Below are 19,380 nucleotides of genomic sequence, written 5' to 3'. Positions count from 1 at the left end.
CGGCTGAACCGGTGGACTAAACAGACTTGCCCTCCAGCACCACCTGAGAGCCAGACCTTAGAGGAACAAAGCAAAGGTTTTCTCTCCGTAGATAGGCTCAATTCTAAGAGAAAATAGGTAAGAGAAAAATTGGGCTATACATATAGTTTCTTCTTCCAGACCCAGCGATCAGCTAAGTGTGAAAGGAGAGCTAGACTAGGCGTGTTGCAGGTAGCCAAGCACTTTCTAGATGGAAGAAAACATCAGGAGTGTAAAATAAGCATTTTTCTATAAAATATATATAAAGTAAAAGCACATTTTAATCTCCTTTTGAATTTTACTCTCTCTTTTCTTTTCTTTTTTTTTTTTTTTTGGAGCTCCCCAAGTCCAGAACCAACCTCTACCTGGCATTTTAAGATCCTGAATATAGGGACCAGCAGTTAGCGTAATGGCTATGTCGCTGGACTCCCATGTAGTCGACCACGGTTCGTGTCCCGGGCCCGGTGGCTTAAAACTCACGCCGGGTGCGTGTGTGTGCGTGCCCAAGATCCCGAGAGGACAATGGAGGAGAAGGGATTGTGGTGTGGCTATCCCCCCTGGGGAGTGATTTCTCGCTTTCTGTCTCTATGTCTCTCTCTGTCTGTCTGGTGAGTGCACGTGCCCTATAGCAAAAAAAAAAGATCCTGAATATAACAAGTACTTAGTAACTACTGTTATGATTCTAAGTGTAAGAATGCTTCCTTTTAAGGGAAATATTAGCTGCCAGTTCTTGGGGATATTGACTATCACATCTGTATTTACTTCAAGATACTCTGGTAGATTAATGGAAAGAATGTAAAAGATGATGCTACTAGATAGTAATATGGTCTGGATCCAAGGATATTACTGCTCAACTAATGTTCTAAGTGCTAAAAAATCATCATGGTCTTAGCAACAATTATAGCTAAGAAAACAAAATTTAGAGCCATCTCAAAACAGAACAGAAAAGGAAGCAGCATCAAATGGTTATCTCTTTCCTCTGGAAAAAAAAAAAAAATAACAAGCTTTCTATGACCCTTGCCTTCTGAAGTATTTCAGCATTCCATACTGGGACTTCTCTTCGTCTCTTATAAACAAACTCCAGTGCCTTTTAAAACACTTTCTGATTTATTCTCCAAATGTTTCAGGTGAATAACAAGTTATATTTGTCTGGTTTGTATTATTTTTCTCTTGATATACTGGGCAAGTTTTAAGTTGAGCAGAGGTACCAAGACACTTTTGAATGAGGAGAATGCTTGGTAGCAAATGAAATCATGGAAAACTGCTATAATAAGTAGCTAGAGACAGAAAAAAAATCATACTGAATCACTTAAGTTCAAGAGATAGTATATGAGGGGCAATATTAAGCCATTCCAGAAAAATACATAGCCTATCAAATGGTATAGAATCAGTAATGGCACATTTTAGTGTCTGGGATGTGAGACTGCTAGTTAAAGCTACTGGTTATCTCTAAGATGAGCAATCATTTTCTTTCCTTTTTTTTTTTTTTTTCTTTAAGGAAATTTTTGGTATAAGGCACATGAACCAGAGAGATAGAGACAAAGAGAGAGGAAGTGAGGAATCACTTCCCAAGGGGATGGCCATACCACATTCCCTTCTCCTCTATTCTCCTCTTAGGATTTGGGGCACACATGGACCCAGTCCTGGGTGAGTTTCAAGCTACTGGGTCCAGGACTGTAGCCCCAATTGACCATGTAGAAGTCCTGCACCTTAGCCACTATGCCACCTACAGGCCCAAAGCTATCATTTTCTTATAAATTTTGTTTGGATTAGGGTAGTCTGTCAGAATTTGCACAGTATTTCATTTCGTGAGTTAGCTTCATGAAGCCCTTAATTTATTGATGTTAATAATCACTGTGTGTTAAACCAGAAAGTATTCAGATAATCATATTCAATCTTTAAAAATGTTATAAATCTGTATACGTCACCTCCTGCTTCTGATTAGCTCAGCAAACTAAAAAATGAGAAGTAAAGGCAGGCTAAATCTAGTATCTCTTTGGGGTTCATGGCAAAATAAAATGTAATAAAACTTACTTTATGTGTTGATCGTATCCTTAAAATCTTGCATGAAAATTAAACATTTTAAAAAGTCTAGGCATACTCTCTTTTTGAAAGAATGTTGTAGCAGACTGAAAATGACTTTATTTTCCAGTCTAAATAATCATACCCTAATTTAACTGATTATTTTCATAGGTTGGAATTTCACTGTATGAGGCATACTTGTTACATTTTATTGGTGATACCGTTTTGCAGTATGAATGACCACATTTTTTAGAAAATGACTTTAAACTTTTACTTTTCAGATTTTAGCAATTTTAATAAATAATTTAGGTAATATATATTTTAATGTTATGTTTATTCTTATTCTTTTCTCATTTTTGGTTACAACTAACTGTGTTTTCACTTAAGCAATTTTAGCTCCAAATTTCAAGTTATATAGTTGGGGGAAGAAAATAGTTTTTTTGGCTCTTGTACTATTTTTAACATTTGGTAACTAAATAATCATTTATTTTTCACATTTTTTAGATGGCTTTCCATCTCAGGGGCAAATCTTATCTAGGTGCCTGTGCACTCTGTTTACTGGTGCCCTAGAAGAAAGAAGCTGAACAAAAAGTTGTGCTTTTATTAACAGATTATTTTCTATGAATTTCATTCATTTATATGTAATTTCATCTCAGTGAGATGTATGAGTCAGCAACACACTTTCAGTTCTAAGGTAATTTTCCTGTACACTACGGTTTATGGGTCAGGAAAGCAAAGAGCTAGTATACAGGGTTAAAGAGTGATTTTCAACTTTAAAATTTCCACTGTGGTTATTTATGAAACTTGCAAGTAAACGAACAAGAAGCAGGATAATTCAAATTGCCTGGTGAGGCAATATCACGTATTTGAAATAAACCATGTCTCCATTGACCAATCTCTGTGTGGCCATGTGTGCGGCCTTCCAAAGCCCACTTTTAAATCATCTGAAAAACCAGCATATCAAGTGGTATAGGAGAATAAATAGTCAAATGTCTTACTGTCTGGAATTTGAAATTGCCATTTAAGTCAGAGAATTATGTAAATTGAAAATTACATATTTTTCAGTGATTGTTCTCCTGACCCTCAGAAGGACCATTGTGACTGCTGACAAAAACAGCCTTATTACTAGTAATCTATTACTGTCCGATTGTAAATATATTAATATAATATAATGGAAATTGTATGTAAATTAATAAATGTCATTGAAAGTATTTCATTAACCAAGATATAATTTTTAGTTAGGTTCTTATACACTGAAAGACTTTGTGTGTGTGTGTGTTTTTTTTTTCTTTTTTTGGAGAGGTTTTTGCTATAGGGCGCGTGCGTGCACTCACCAGACAGAGAGAGACAGAGAGACAGAAAGCGAGAAATCACCTCCCCAAGGGGGATGGCCACACTGCAATCCTTTCTCCTTCACTCTCTTCTTGGGACTTTGGGCACACACACCCAGTGTGAGTTTTATCCACCGGGTCCGGGACTTGAACCACAGTTGACTACGTGGGAGTCTAGCGCCATAGCCATTACGCTAACTGCTGGTCCCAAGACTTTGGGGACCAGCCGATGATGTAAGGGTTATGGCGCTAGACTCCCACGTAGTCAACTGTGGTTCAAGTCCCGGACCCGGTGGATAAAACTCACACTGGGTGTGTGTGCCCAAAGTCCCAAGAAGAGAGTGAAGGAGAAAGGATTGCAGTGTGGCCATCCCCCTTGGGGAGGTGATTTCTCACTTTCTGTCTCTCTGCCTTCCTCTGTCTCTCTGGTGAGTGTGTACATCCTATAGCAAAAAAATCTCTAGAAAGAAAGACTTCGTAGCTCACATTTCTGGGTAAATTTTTGACTAGGATACCACTTGCTTTGCTTTGAAGTGCAACACACCTTCCATACACAGGACTCCCAGCTGTGCAGTCACAGAAATCCATGAGCTCAGCTCTCAGGATGCCAGGCCAGCTGGAGGACAGCGTCCTGTGCTCATGTGGCTTGCACAAACACACAAGTTGTGTTTCCCACAGTGGGATCCAGAGACCCCTGAGGTTCTGCAGCTTTTTTATCGTGTTAAACACAAATCCAAAAGATGATGTGGACAGGGTGGAGAGGGGTGGGTTCTCAAACTCTAAGAATTTCAGAGATCAAGAGTAGGGGCAATCTAAGAGGAGCTGGAAAAGCAAGCAATTATTTGTGGTGGGAGGATATGGGAAAGAGCAGATGTCTGTAGATACTACAAAGGAAAATAAACAGCATGGAAGAACAAACTTACGTAGAAACATTTTAAAGGGAGATTTTTAACAAAAGATGTTGGGAAACACCCTATTGGAGTTTAGTATTCTGAGCAGCACTTATGAAAGCGGATAAGTTCTTATGGCCAGGATGCCCTTTATACTAGAAATCCTCATTTTTCTATTTGCTCCATCCTGTTTCATTTAACAAACTTATTAAATACTTAATAATTGCCAAGAATTATGTATCTTTGACTCTTTTCCACTAGTCATATGCTGACACACACATATGCACAGTCACTTTGAAGTTCAAATACAATTTACAATAACTGAATGGTCACAACTTTAGCATGAAGAGTCAAAACCGTTCACTCATAACAGCAAGCTGTAGTGAAAAGGCAGCTTCCCAGGGTGAAAGAAAAAAGGCTTGAATATCGAGGTATTTATTTGGTTTGACTTTTTGGACTTGCTGATGAAATAAATATCTTGCTGGCATGTTGCACCATTTCTGATGAAAGAGGTTTAAATGGTGAGACTTCTTGAACTGGGTTTCATTCTTCCATAACTATACAGAGAAGTAAGTCCCTGTTGTTTGAAGGAGGCACTGAGTTGGATATATTATTATTTTAAGCAAATCTAGATTTTCTGTGTTCTCGATTATGATGTCATTTCCAAATGCTTGTATTGATCCTCCCATCTTTGGCCAAGGCCCTCTTCTTGTTTATCTCATTGTCATTCTGTATTTCCCACGTCTTTACCACTGGAGTTATTTAGCTCCTCCTTCTCAATACTGCAGTGATCTAAAAATAGTCATTTCATAATTCAAATCTACTAGAGTGATATAGGACTTTGGGGGAAGATTTGTCTATACTCTCAAACTTTACCTTATTTATTTATTTATTTTTAGTTTTTGCTATAGGTCGCATGTACTTGCCAAAGAGAGACAGAGAAAAATCACACCCTCCCCCCCATTCCTTACTGGGGAATGGCCATGCCACAAGCCCTTCTCTTCCATTCTTCTCTTGGAAAATTGGTCACACACACACACACACACACACACACACACATGCCCAGGGTGATTTTTAAGCTGCTGGGTCCAAGACTCAAACTATGCAGTTGGCCATTGGGGATCCACCCGCCTTAACTTCCACGTTACCTGCTTGTCTTTCATACTTCTTTTATGGCAACTGTGTATATCAAAACTGAGATTCAAGTGACTCACTAGTAAGAGTAATTAAACTAATTAAGAGTTTACTTCTATAGCACTGATATTATAAATATTTTTTGAGAGGTTTTTGCTATAAGGCACGTGCACTCGCCAGAAAGACAGAGAGAGACAGAGAGACAGAAAGCGAGAAATCACCACCATGGCCATGCTGCAATCCCTTCTCCATTCTCCTCTCGGGATCTTGGGCACGCACGCACACACGCCCAGCGTGAGTTTCAAGCCACCGAGTTCGGGATGCGAACCGCGGTCAACTACGTGGGAGTCCAGCGACATAGCCATTACGCTAACTGCTGGTCCCCTATAAATGTTTTGTTATATACTTCAAGGTGGAGAAAAGGGATTCCACCATTTGCTAAATCTTAAATATTTTTCTTCCAACCTATATTTCTTCTTAAATATTTTCCATTTTGATGCCTCAAAATAGTGTATATTTTATTTGAATTTAAGGAAAAAAGGTAAATTTGGAGTTACAGAAAATACCTAGCATATCACATTAGTTACGGTGAGCATATATGACTTTAAGGATTTATATATATTTAAACGGAAGTGAATGAACTCTTTCCATTAGGTTTCTTGGGCACATCAAGAGATAAGAACAACCCAGGATACACAGATTTGGAGATTGGAGGGGGCTCTGCAGCTCTGCCCCACAGAGATCTCACTGCCTAGGTATGCTTCCTGATTCTCAGGTGGCTCAGGACTGTGAATTAATTAGAATGGACCAAACATACTAGAAAGAGTCACTGCAGGGTCACCTGTCCTTGGAATAAGCTTTCAATCTTTGAAGTGGGTTGGAGGGAAGTAGATTGTCATTAGAGCAAAAGGAGACTCAACTTATTGGCTCAGATCCTAGGTCGTATTATAAATATGCACGGTGTCTTGACAAACTAACATGAGACGCCAAGAGACCTAAGTGCAAGGACACCTACCTGCCCTCTGCATTCATGGCTGTCTTTTCCACTTAGATGGCCTGACACCTCAACTTAAATTACTTTACATATGTAATTGTAGCCAGGGTTAGAAGGAAGGAAGTTGGCTATGGAAATGAGCCAGTGAACCCTCTATCCCCTATCTTGTCCCCCTGATATTACATAGTTGTATCACTTTTCAAGATACACAGACTCTTCAAAAAGATAAAAAATCCTATGAAAAAAACTCAACTGTAGATGGTAAACTGACTCTTTGGACTCTACCTTTGGAGTCACTTAACTCACTTATGGAGCAGTTGCCATTGCTACCTGGTAATTTGTATTTCTTACAGCAACTAATACATGAAAGGCATTTATAAACTCATTTTAAGTATAATGAACTGAAGCTTATAGAGGTTAAATCACTTGTCAGTTTTCCCCAGTTAGTCTATTAGTTCTGTGAGAGCAGAAGCGTCATCTTTTTTATGACTGTTTTTTGAAGACCTAGCATACATCCCAACCAGAGTAAAGACTTGGTGTTTTATTTGTGGAGTAGTTAAACATATGAAAGATAGAATAAAGAACGTACATGAAAGGTCTAACATAATAATTATTATTTTCTCTCCTAATTTTGTCATTATTTCATTCTTTATATTAAACATAGTTAAATAATGACAATTTGTATTTTTTTATTTCTAGACTGGATAAACATGTTGTTTAGAAAGTTGTTTTTTAAAAGCAATCAAATTTTAAAAAAAAATTGCCAGAGTGTGTTTGCACTCACCATAAAGAGACAGAGATGTAGAGAGACAGGGAGAGGGAGAAAGCACCACCATGGAACGTGGTCATACTGCAATCCTTTCATTTCTTCATTCTGCCAGGATTTGGGGTGCACATGCACATGCTCCTGATATGTTTCCCAAGCTCTGGTCTGGAACTCAAACCACACAATTGGTCATGTGAGAGCCAAGTGCTCTAAATGGTAGACCACAGGCTGGCCTGCAATAGCATTTTAATATGTCCCTTTTGTCACTACTTATTTGAAATATTTTTGCCTTGGGTTTAGAATTTATAGTATTAAGAATTCCATTAGCTATTAAATATTTTCATCTAGATCTTACTAGATGAGGATTTCTAGGCCACCCAGTAAAGATGGACTTTCTTCATTAAGAAGCAAACCATCCAAGAAGTTTTAATGACTCTAGTTGGAACTTGACTGTGTGGAGAAGGAAGGCTTTCCTTTAACAAGAGCCAATGCCCCTGGAGATACTCAAACTCTGCTGCTTCCATTTAACTTTTCCTGTTGGTCTTACTCTCAAAGACTTCAGAATTACAAGATAATTAAGAACTTTCATGGATGATTTGAGAATTGGGTTGAGCTCGGTTATTGTTTTACTTACATTTATTTGACCAACCCAATAGCACTCTAGTTATAGAAAGTCCATGATGTGATCTCAGAAGAGTGATGCTGAAGTCTTGCTGCTGCCCATAGTGTAGCCAGGCTTGGGCAGATCACATAACCTCTCTTAGCTTCTGTTTCCTAATACACAAAACAAGACTAATTACTGTTGCCCTGCCTATCCTCTCAGTTTATCATATAGCTTAATACCATTATTTATATGAGAATGTTTGTAGACAGAAAACACTACAAGATTGTAAGTTACTTCCTCTTCTTTTTTTATTTTGGTTGTCTTACACACAGAAGTCCACCCTGGGGGTAGAGAAATTGTACAAAATGTTTTATTTTACAAGAGATACCCTTTAACACCAAGAATCTCAGCTTCCTCTTCAGTTTTAAATCTTAGATACATAGCATGTATAAGAGTACTTGCAGGAGCACAAACCTTCTCATTTATTTTCTAAGTATATGTGTTCATCTGCTAAAGTTTCTCAAGAAGCTTGATCAGGAGCTCTGTAGCCATCATTTCTGTTCTCACTTAGCCTTCCCGGCATTCCCAACCTCTTCTGCAGCCCATTGGCAGTGAAAAAAAGCCTTCTCCCAAAATTTGCATCTAGGGAAGTGGAATTTTTTGGATTAATAAGTGGTCTCTCTTCTAAGCCTATCCCCCATCATTTTTCACTAGGTCTTTCTAGTTTTAGGGCTAAGATTTAAAAAAAATCAATGCAAATAGTGGCTAATACTTTAGATTTCAGAATCCTGTGGAAATGTGGGCAAATTTCTTTGCCTTCTTGAACTTTATTTGCCTCATCTGCAAAATAATAACAGCATTTAATTGTAGGGTTGTTGTCAAATAAATGATACCAAGCATGAGAGAAGTGACACAGAGTAGTATGTAACACAATACTTACTTGCCTGCATGTGTGAAATTAGAATTTATTTTTGACATCTGACTATTATGTTTTATTTACTGTCATTTTCAATAATTTCTCTCTGTTGCTCACTCAGCTGCCTCAGTCTGTTTGCACACTCTCTCCTTTTCTTTTTGCTCTGGTTAAAAACAAGAATGGTTTTGCTTCACTTCTGGTACATACAATTGTAAGTCAACTTAGTATAACAAAATGGACATTGAACTAAAAGTTATGAAAAGTTCTTTTACTGTTTGCTCTCTCCTTTAAATCAAAAGAACAAGATGTAAACTACTTTTTTTATGTCATCTTCTATGCTGCCAGCTTCTTGGTGCCTCAGAAAACATGAAAGACCTGATTTACAATCACGTTAGGCAAATTGCCTGTAGAATTCTAAGGACAGGAAATGAAAAAAAAAAAAAAAAGTACAGCGTACATCTCCGGACATTCCACACAACACGTAGAATAAATAAACAGGCCCTAACGGAAACCAAAAGCTCTTGATCTTACATTGAAGAGGTACTAAGAATGGCCTTTGGGAGAGGGCATACACCAAAGATGCCATGCTGGAAAAATCCTTCAAGACAAGTGACATTGACCTTGATCCAAAAGAATCCCTGTTCCTTTTTGTATAAAGAAGCATCATTGAGTCCTTTGAATTTAGATCAATTCTGTTATCTGCCCTGATATTATGAAAAATTATGATCATGTTATAAATCTGTGTTTCTCAACACTTTCCAAGAATATGACTCCCTGTGGGATTTCATTGGGATATAGCTAACATTCAAGAAATCTGCTCAGGGCCTGAGATTCTGCATTCCTAACAAGCTCTGATGTTCCACAGATACTGCTGGTGCATGGGCCATAGTTGGTTCTCATCTAAATAATTGATGATATTATTTTAGTCTTTATCTGTTAAAGAGTGGTTAACAGTAGAGGGGACTTTTGGTCCTACGGGAACATGGTAGGAGACATTTTTGATCATCACAACTCCTGGAATGCTACTGATTACATGAGTAGGAGCCAGAGATGCAGTTAAGCACTCTGCAATGGATAAAATAGCCCTTCATAACAAAGGCTTCTGACCAAAAGTGTCAGTCGTGCCAAAACTGAGAAACTCTATTGTAAAAGTAGTCATTAGTTTTTATTTTTTTATATCAAAAATAGTCTGTTGAAATTGTTTAAAAACAAGTAAAACCTAGGAGGGAAGGGTAGGTGCAAGTGCTATTTAGTTTGGAGTAAAGCGAGTAGTGTTTAAAATTGTCTTCAAATAAGTGAAAGACTATTACGCAGAAGATGGTAAACAGCTGTTCCGCATCACCCTGAACGACTCAACAGGAAATGGACATAAAAGGATTTGTGCTATCCATCTATTCTTCTACTGCCTCTTTCAAGCCAGCCAGGCAAATCTCTTCAAGATCTTGTAACCATATTTGTCCTGTCCTGTGTCATATGATTTGCAGAGAACTTCCCAAATCCTAGGTACACATTTCCTTTTCACTGCCAACTCTCATCTCCTCCTCCACTTAAAATACTAGCTTGAAAATTCCTATCTCCTCCAAATCTTCCTTAACTGAGATGAAACCGTTGCCAGTTCATCTCTAACCACAACTGTCCCACTTTTGCCTTTAATGTGTAATCTCTCAGTCTCCACAGAAGTTACTGTTCATCTATATACAAAAAGCTGCGCTAGATTTTAAGAAGAGATAAGAGAGATTAGTAGGAGAGTCTCTGTTTTTAAGGATTTCCAATCTGGAGAGGTAGATCTTAAACAGATAACTTCAATGTAGATAGCATTGAATAATTTTCTCCACAAGAGAGTGCTTAGAAAATAAAAGAGGAGGTTTGGGCAGTTAGATTACTTCTTGGTGGGGGAGATTCAAGAAGAATTTATAAACAGATCCATAAGTATCTTTGCTTGTTTGTTTCCTTGAAAAACAAGTTTTCTCTAAATTATATTATAGTCTTATGCATCAAATAAGTACCTGATACTTTTACCAAAACTTGGAAACAGTAAGTAAGGGTAGTCTGGATTTAAAGCATATTTATTAAAAAAAAAAAATTGTAGTGAGTGAAGGATGAGATTGGTATTATTAAATCTGCTCAGAATCTATAAGACTAGAACAAAGAACTTTTCAGGCTCTGTTAGGTTATATTATAATTTAGTAAAGGAAACTGAATTTAAACACCTCTGAATGTGCCATCTAATGCTCTATGATTTTATAGGGCATTTTCCTTGACGAAGATTTCTTAGCTACACTGAGAAGAGGAGTATTTGAAACTTCACAAACCCAGTACCAAAGAAGGACTTTCCCTTAATCTGTTTGAATAGATGTTTCCAGAACCCTGTTAAGAAAAAGTCTCACTTTGTGTTTCTACTACCTGGAGGAGGGTGGAATGGAAGAGAATTAATGCTCACTGAATTGTAGAATGTGCATTAAGTAAACTTTTAAAATATATCTTATGTATTCTGGTCAGTGACCTGTGAGGTTATCATTGCCAACATTCTATGGAGGTTTCAGTGTTTTAGTTTCAGTTTCCCCCCAACTTCTGGATTAAGGAAGGAAAGCAGAGCAAGTGTCTGCTCTGCATCAAAGACACTATTCCTGGATGGAGACCATCAGCTTGCCTTTGCCTTCGCAAGCACCTAGAAGAAAGCTTATACTCTTAAGACTTTAGTGATACTTGCATTGAACTAGGAAAGGGTGGATCAGGCAGTGACACAGTAGGCTGACCTTCACAAGAATGTTCTGGGTTCACATCTGGAGACTTCCCCGAGTACACCAGGCATGCACGTGGCCATGATCAAGGCCTGGCTATCTGGGAGTGGAGGAGGGTATCAAGATCATGTTAGAGGTACTCTGTTCATCTCTCTTTCCTCTTTCTCTCTCTATCTCTCAATCTTGCTTCCTGTGTTTCTCTCACTGATTAAAAAAATAAATATATAAGCTTAGAAGAAAACAAAATGGGAAAATGAAGCAGTTTCTATTTCATTGGTTTGCTGTAGGTGTCGCTACTAGAAAACTATGTTCCATAGCCCTGGGAATGGTACAGCTACTACATGGGTGTGAAATTTCCTTTGAACATTAATATTTGTATTCTTTAAAGCCATTATGTTGGTTTTCAGTCAGTAGTAGTCATAGATCTTCCTTGAGGTCCTCATTCTTTGAGCTTCGTTGCTCTTTCTAATAAAATCATATCTTTCAATGGTAACCTTAAGAATGTCTTCAAAACACAATGGAGTCTTAGTTAAATTTTTGGTAACAGGACTTTGTTTTCCCTCCTCAAGTTGTTCTAGGCTTCTGTGTATCATTCAACGTTGACGTGAAAAATTCAATGACTTTCAGCGGCCCAGTGGAGGACATGTTTGGATATACCGTTCAACAGTATGAAAATGAAGAGGGAAAATGGTAAGTCCTTGAGTTTTGTTGTTGATTTATTTTACAAAATAATGAAAATGAGTATTTGGTTACAGTTGGTTTTATGAATGAAACTCCAGCAGAGTGAATCGTTAATGGTAGAAAATGCAGTCTAATCATTTAGTAATGGAAACTGACTTAAAGTTAAAAAAAAAAAATTCTTGGCAGTATTACAAGAAGTGGTTGGTGATTTCTGTTGAAGCTTGGGTTGACTTCAAGGAAGGTCCTTATCCAAAGTAGTTATTGTTTAGATATTATGTTACTGTGATATGAGCTCCTTAATTCTTCTCAGTTTAGAGTAGCTTGAATACACTGGACTGAAACAGTAGGAAGGAATGGGAGGCAGAGGAGATGCTGCTTCGAAAGGTTAATGTTACTTTAAGCTTAGATTTTTGATGAATTACTGATCAACTAACTTTAGTGTAATGTCTATATTTAATCTTACTGGATTTTTCTTATGCACTTTTAAACCTTTTGATATTAAGTTCATTTTAGATATGGTTTTGAAGCATAATCTGTTGAAAATTACTCAAAATGAATATTAGTGCTCTTCTGTGTAATATTTAATATAATTATAAGTAAATATATTTTAAAATTGGACATTGTAGGAAAAAATAATAGGAGTTTAATTTTGCTTCAATCCAATGAACTAAACAAGATATTTTTTAAGTAATTGTAATAATAAGAGAGATTTTTATCTACTTGGATAACAGTGATCTATGAGTCTACTACAGTTATTTCACAGATGTAAATATGTGACTTTTCTGTGTTTCATTTTGATTTTTAGACTTGGCTAATTTTATAATAATCCCCTAAAGACTATCAAAAGTAATTATTTGCATTCTCACATTTTCCAACTATAGATGTTGTATGTTAGGGGCAAACTAGAATTGTGAGCTTTATTCACTCTTCTACTCACCCTACAGATATCTCAGATAAAAAATCTAATAATATACTGAGTTTTTATATCTGTCCTTCCACCCATACACTCCATTGCCACACCCTCTACCTCCTCTCCTGCCGCAGGTTTCAAGGTTCAATGAGTAAAGTCGTCCCCTTGGACACCAATTTTATTCTTTTAGAACTTATACCTGCAATTCAGGGAGCTCTGCCTCAATGGCGAGTGCACCAACTGGTCAGGTTCATCTCTGTGCATCAGCTGTGATAAACTAAAACTCAGTGTGTATTTTTCTTAAAAAGCTTAACATTGGGACCAGCAGTTAGTGTAAAGGCTATGTTGCTGAAGCTCCCATATAGTCGACCATGGGTTAAGTCCTGGACCCAGTGACTTAAACTCACGCCGGGCGCATGTGCGTGCATGCTCAAGATCCCGAGAGGAGAATGGAGGAGAATGGAGGAGAAGGGATTGCAGTGTGGCCATCCCCCCAGGGGGTGATTTCTCGCTTTCTGTCTCTCTGTCTCTCTCTGTCTTTCTGGCGAGCGCACGTGCCCTATAGCAAAAACCTCTCAAAAAAAAAAAAAAGCTTAAATTTCACATAAAAGCATACAAAAGTTATTTTTCATTAATTACTACTATTTACATAAATTACCTACTTAAAGTGTCTTTATAACAGATAGTCAAATATTGTGAATTTTTTTTAGAGAGGTTTTTGTCATAGGGCGCATACACTTTCTAGAGAGACAGAGTGAGACAGAGAGATAGAAAGCAAGAAATCACTCCCCAGGGGGTCTGGCCATGCTGCAATTCCTTCTCCTCCATTCTCCTCTCAGGATCTTAGGCACACACGCACACGCACACACACACACACACACACACACACACCTCGCATGAGTTTGAAGCCACTGGGTCTGGGACTCGAATTGTGGTTGACTATGTGGGAGTTCAGCAATGTAAACATTATGCCATCTGGTGCCTATTATAAAAATATTTTATAAAAAAATTTTTTAATGATATGAGGAACACCTGTAAGTTTCCTCTCCCAGCTAGACCAGTCTCTGGGATTTTAGAGTGATCTGATGTCGGACAGCATTAATTATCTGCACGAACCTTAGTAGAGTAGAAAGAGGTCCATATTTCTCTTCCAACCCTAGTGCTTAGCCTCTCATCTCTTCAGTCTCTTACTATAAGAGTCCATCATATTGTGAAATTTCCATTCTCCCAATTCTCTAATTGCTTTATTTCAAAGCAACCAACGGCAAAGGAATGAGAGACAGAAATCAGGTTTGAATTTCCTTCCCTGGTCATCCTGTCTTTGTAGAAGGTGAAAGTGTAGATGACAAAAAGGAAAATAGTCTGACCCACATTAGGGAAGAAAAAAGGGGGGCATTGATGGAATAGTAAGAAAAAGGCTGCGAAAAGATGTTGCTAATGTGTGTCTAAACAAACCTAACTGAACTGAACTTCAGGAAGCCCAGTCAGAATTCTATATACATTTGGAAGATGATGTTAAAAGCACTTTTAAAAACTTTTCAAGATCAGAAACCATGTCTTATATCTGTTGTACCCATGAAATATGGCTTAGTTGTCTGTACAAATGTTAACCTTGGTAGGTTAGTTTTTTCATTAGTCATAGCATAAATGTGGGTCAGTCAAGCAGCAGGGGTTTGTGTATTATGTCCTATGTGTCTGGCATTATGTTACATTCTGTAGGGAATTCAAATATAAGATAAAAATAAAGCCTTCTAATCTAGTAGGTGATATATATGAAATAATTAGGAATAAAGAAAAGTGCCAAGCAGAGGGAATAGATTATAAATTCATTGAAAGCTCAAACAAAGAAGAGATTATTCTTGATTCTTAAGCTGAGTCTGAAATGATGACTTACCTTTTATTAAGAGAAGAAATGCCATTCCAAGCTGAAAGTCACACGAGCAAGGGCACAGACTTGAGAATAGGTGAATGTGTTGTCAAGTACTCAGATCTTACATTGGGATGCAGGGGGAAGATGGATAGTGCCAGACCCTAAAAGTCAAACAAAAAAAGCTTGGGCCTAGAAAAGGGGTATTTGAGAAGGCACTGGAAATTTTTTTGTATTAAATTTCATTTTAAAAATTATATACATACTAGATTGGAAAAAATAATACCTGAAAGCCAGGAAATCTACAGGCAAGCTAGAACGGCAATCTAGTGTTTAAAGGATAAGGTCCCAAGCTAGATTAGGAGCAACTAGATTAGGTGTATCCAAAGTAAATTTAAATAAATTATTAAGTCTCAGTGGAAGTTTGGAAATGGCAAATGAATGTTTAAGAGGTGTGTAACAAATTCCAGTTTCTGATCTGGATCCTTAGGAATTGGGTATCAGGGGTTGGTAAGTCTATTTTTAAATGACATTCAAGCTGGTGTGTAAGTAGTTGGAAGCCTCAAACCGGAATACAGATAAGAAGGAAAAGTCAATGTGTTAGAGAAGATGCCTAGAGAGCAAGGACTGGTTAGGTGCCCACTTGCAACCCCGAGCACTGCCCTGTTCCAAGCCCTGGTCCTTAAACATAAGATGTACCAAGGGTTATTTTTATTTATTTATTTATTTATTTATTTATTTATTTATTTTTGCCTGGACAACTGAATCCCTGTTACCATCAATGAAAATGCAGCCACACGAATAATAGCTAGAAGTGACTCTTCTAGGGAAATCCAGCTACCTAGGCTCAGAGCTGATGACAGGAAGTCTATCCTCACTCAGTTTTACACCTTTTTTTTGTTTGTTTAAATTAGAACCATATTAAAAAGTAAATGTTGAGACTGGCTATCTTTGTGGTTAAGTACCAAACTTTACTATTTATATATGTGTAAGAGTTTATGAACATTAGAATTTATGTTAAGTTCCTTCTTCAGATTCCTTTTTATGATGACTTTACAGAAAAGTTGTGAAAAATCAGAGCAACCAAAAAGATGTGACCAAGTGAATTAACAATAAGAAAATTACAAATAACTAAATTATCCATTACATCTTGTTAAGGATATCATGAATAGTAGCATATTATTGTTTTGTTTTTATTTTTGTTTTTTTAGAGGTTTTTGCTATAGGGCACGTGCACTTGCCAGACAGAGAGAGACAGAGAGACAGAAAGCGAGAAATCACCCCCCAGGGTGGCCACACTGCAATCCCTTCTCCTCCATTCTCCTCTCAGGATCTTGGGCACGCATGCACATGTGCCCGGCGTGAGTTTAAGCCAGGTCCAGGACTCAAACCGCGGTCGACTACGTGGGAGTCCATTACTCTAACTGCTGGTCCAATAGTAGCATATTGTTCTGAAGAGACCCAAGCACTGATAAGGCAACATAAATTGTAGAAACATGTTTGCATATTCTATGTTTATAAAGTCAGAGAGAATGCAGAGTTACATTGAGAATAATTGAAAATATGTTGGGGAACATGGATTTTATTATTTAATTTTCTTCAGAGATGGTCACCTTAGTAAATTATGTTTACTGCTCATGTTTTGGAAGTTCATCTGCCTCAGACTTTAAGAAGAAAGAAAAGAAAGAGAGAGAGAAATAGAGAGAGAGAGGAGAGAGAGAGAAAGAGGAAGAAAGGAAGGAAGGAAGGAAGGAAGGAAGGAAGGAAGGAAGGAAGGCAGGCAGGCAGGCAGGCAGGCAAACAGAAAGAAAGAAAGAACATCCTAACCCACTCTACACCATGACTATAGAATACCTAAAGGATTCCTCACTGACTCATTGCAAGTGCAGTTTATGTATTTGGGAAATATTGCTTTAATTTTTTTGGAAGTATTACAAGTTAACAGGAAAGGTAGCTTTACCTTTCAGAAGGATGTATCGTGAAGTATAACACGCTTTGTATCTTCGGCTAGGAAACCGCATGTTTTCTCAGTAGCAGAACGTGTTATGCCTCTGGTTAATACCAGCCACTGCTCATTATGGCTAGCGTGTGCTGGAGCATCCCAGTGACTGCAATGCGGCACAGAACAGTTCACAAAGAACATAACTGGCTTCATAATTTTGCTTTGAAGAGAAGAAACTTAAACAAGCTCACCATTGCTAACACCTTCCAGATTTCCACATTCGGTGGTGATGATCAGCATGGCAAAATTTCAGCCAAACGGGAAAACGCGAGCTGTTGGTTTGGGGCTTTCCACTCTCTGTTGTTCTGCTTCATTCTTGCGAGCATGGCTGCCTGCCCTTTCTGCTGCTGTTCAAGCAACCTCTCTTGAGAGCTTCAGTGATCTTCGTGGACCTGACTTCTTAATGTAGATTTTGAGGATGGCCCATGTATATCGAAGTATGTTGACCCCATGCCTTTTCCCTAGAGGACCCGGCACTATGCCAGGGGAGGTACTAGCGGGCTCATGTGATTAATGCCCTATTTCTAATGTGTATATTTTACATTGAAACCTATTCAATCTTGGAGGGAAAAGACATTTTAAAGGTTTAGCAAAATTTTCTCTTATACATTTTAATATAATATTTATTTTACATGGCTTATAATGCCTTTTGAAGCTGAAATTTTCTCTTTGCCAAACTTGTCATTTCTTTGGCCCACCCTAGTTCTACCCATCTACCTTTCATGACCAAAACCTCTGCAGCTAATGGGGTCACTGTTTTGTTTTCTGAGATCACCAAATACTCCATTTATTAAAGGAAAAAACGGCTAGCAGGGAGCGCTTGGTACTCTGAGAGAGACTTTAGTTCGGTCTATGTATTAGACATGAACAAAGAGTTAAGTGAAAGGGATATGAATGAAATAGTGTAAATATGAGACACCTTCTCCAGGAAACTATCTTTTACAGAAAAAAAAATAAGTGTAACTACTAAACAGAGACATCAGAGACCACCTACTCTTCAAACAAATACACTAGCGGTCATAACAAGAATGTTATAAATAGCAGAAGGTTCTCTGCAACTAAATTTTACTGTAATTGGAGCTTTTCAGTGGAGAAAGGGTGTTTCTATTACTTTAAAAATCCTTGAGTTCATCATGTGCTTCTCTAGAGATGAGTAATGATATCAAGAACAGTCTTTCATCCTCTAAATTGTAGACAAATCACTATGAAAATGCATATAAAAAGTGGAATAGAAATAAAATGTAATAAATTAAAGCCAACTTGCATTAAATTTTTAAAAATAATACTCATAATTTGTGAAGCAATGGGCCTTCAGTGGATTTGGGTGGATATTATTGTTATCATTTTCATTTTCTGGACAGGAAACTGAGATTCGGAGAATAGATTGCCAAGGTTAATGTCGTAAGTACGTGACAGGGGTCAGGGTGTGGAACAACAGCCTTCCGACTTTTCAGCCTGTCTCCCTCTCTTTAAAAACAAGGCTTCTAGAACCTTGACCTGGAGAGATGCTTCCTTTGTCACTGAAAGGCACAGATGGCATTCTGCTTAAGCAGAATATCCAGCCTCTAAAAGTGGGAAAAAGATTCAGACTTTGTAGCTGACCATATGAGTCTAAACTTTCTAAATACGCCTTGTTCAGATTCTTAGGCTGTTTGACAGTCATCATTTCATTCGTGTCAAAACACTTCCTGATTGCCCGTTATGTAGCTGGCGCTATTATGGGCACTAGGATACATGACTGAACAAAATACAAACAGCTCTTGCTATTGCAGTGCCTATATTTTACTGAGGAGGGGGAACAAAAGTAAATATCATAAAGGTATATATAAGATAATGTACCTTAATAAACAGATATCATATGTCAGAATATTATGATTAGTGCCAGGAGAAAAAAACAGCAAGATAGTGGGATTGAGAATGCTGAAGATTCCTGAAATTCTGTAAGCACTATGATGATACTTTCCTAGCATCTTCTCATGTTTATGCAGTTAAGAGAAAAGTGAGGCTTACTTAGGATTACAGTGCTAGATATATGTACTTTCATGCTGGTTGTTAAGTCTCATAGTTGTCAAACTGAACAGCCAGCTCCTAGGAGAAAACAGAAAATTAGAAGTCCTATGTCCTGCTCATCCGTTCTTTATTACTGGCCCAGCTCCCAAACTCTGTCTCAGCCCTGGACTGCTACCTTTGAACATGTTCTCAGCTCTCACACCTCATTTGTTAATCCCAGAGTACACAGCAGGCATGGTTCAAGTTGCTGGTCAGATCAGTTTCCAATTACCACCCTACTCTGGGTGCTTTATACTGCCCTAGAGATCAAACATAAACTCGGAGTCTTTCCCTCAAAGGCAGCTACTGACTCTTGCCCTCAAAGGCAGCTACTTACTAGCCTCAATCTCCCTGCTCCAGGGTAAAAGGAAGCTTTATCTTTTGGTCTGGGTGACTGCACTGCATCATCTTCTATTCTCAGTCTTCTTTCTCTTGTCTCCACACTTTTTTCTGGG

The 19,380-nt window shown here is 37.9% G+C and overlaps 1 protein-coding gene across 3 annotated transcripts in view; it reads left to right on the top strand.

The window, feature by feature from the left end:
• Positions 1 to 19,380, top strand: part of ITGA1 (integrin subunit alpha 1) — a 209,285-nt gene that overhangs the window by 55,667 nt on the left and 134,238 nt on the right. For all 3 annotated transcript variants that reach the window (XM_014588003.2, XM_006149026.3, XM_006149027.3), the window contains exon 2: positions 11,986 to 12,106. In XM_014588003.2, the coding sequence (XP_014443489.1) occupies positions 11,986 to 12,106 (121 nt within the window). The remainder of the gene's footprint in view (positions 1 to 11,985; positions 12,107 to 19,380) is intronic.

The sequence above is a fragment of the Tupaia chinensis genome, unplaced genomic scaffold, assembly GCF_000334495.1.
Source record: "Tupaia chinensis unplaced genomic scaffold, TupChi_1.0 Scaffold000251_1, whole genome shotgun sequence".
In the NCBI taxonomy this organism is placed as follows: Eukaryota; Metazoa; Chordata; class Mammalia; order Scandentia; family Tupaiidae; genus Tupaia; species Tupaia belangeri.
Note: the sequence above shows the minus strand (reverse complement) of the source record. Positions and strands in the feature narration are given on the sequence as shown.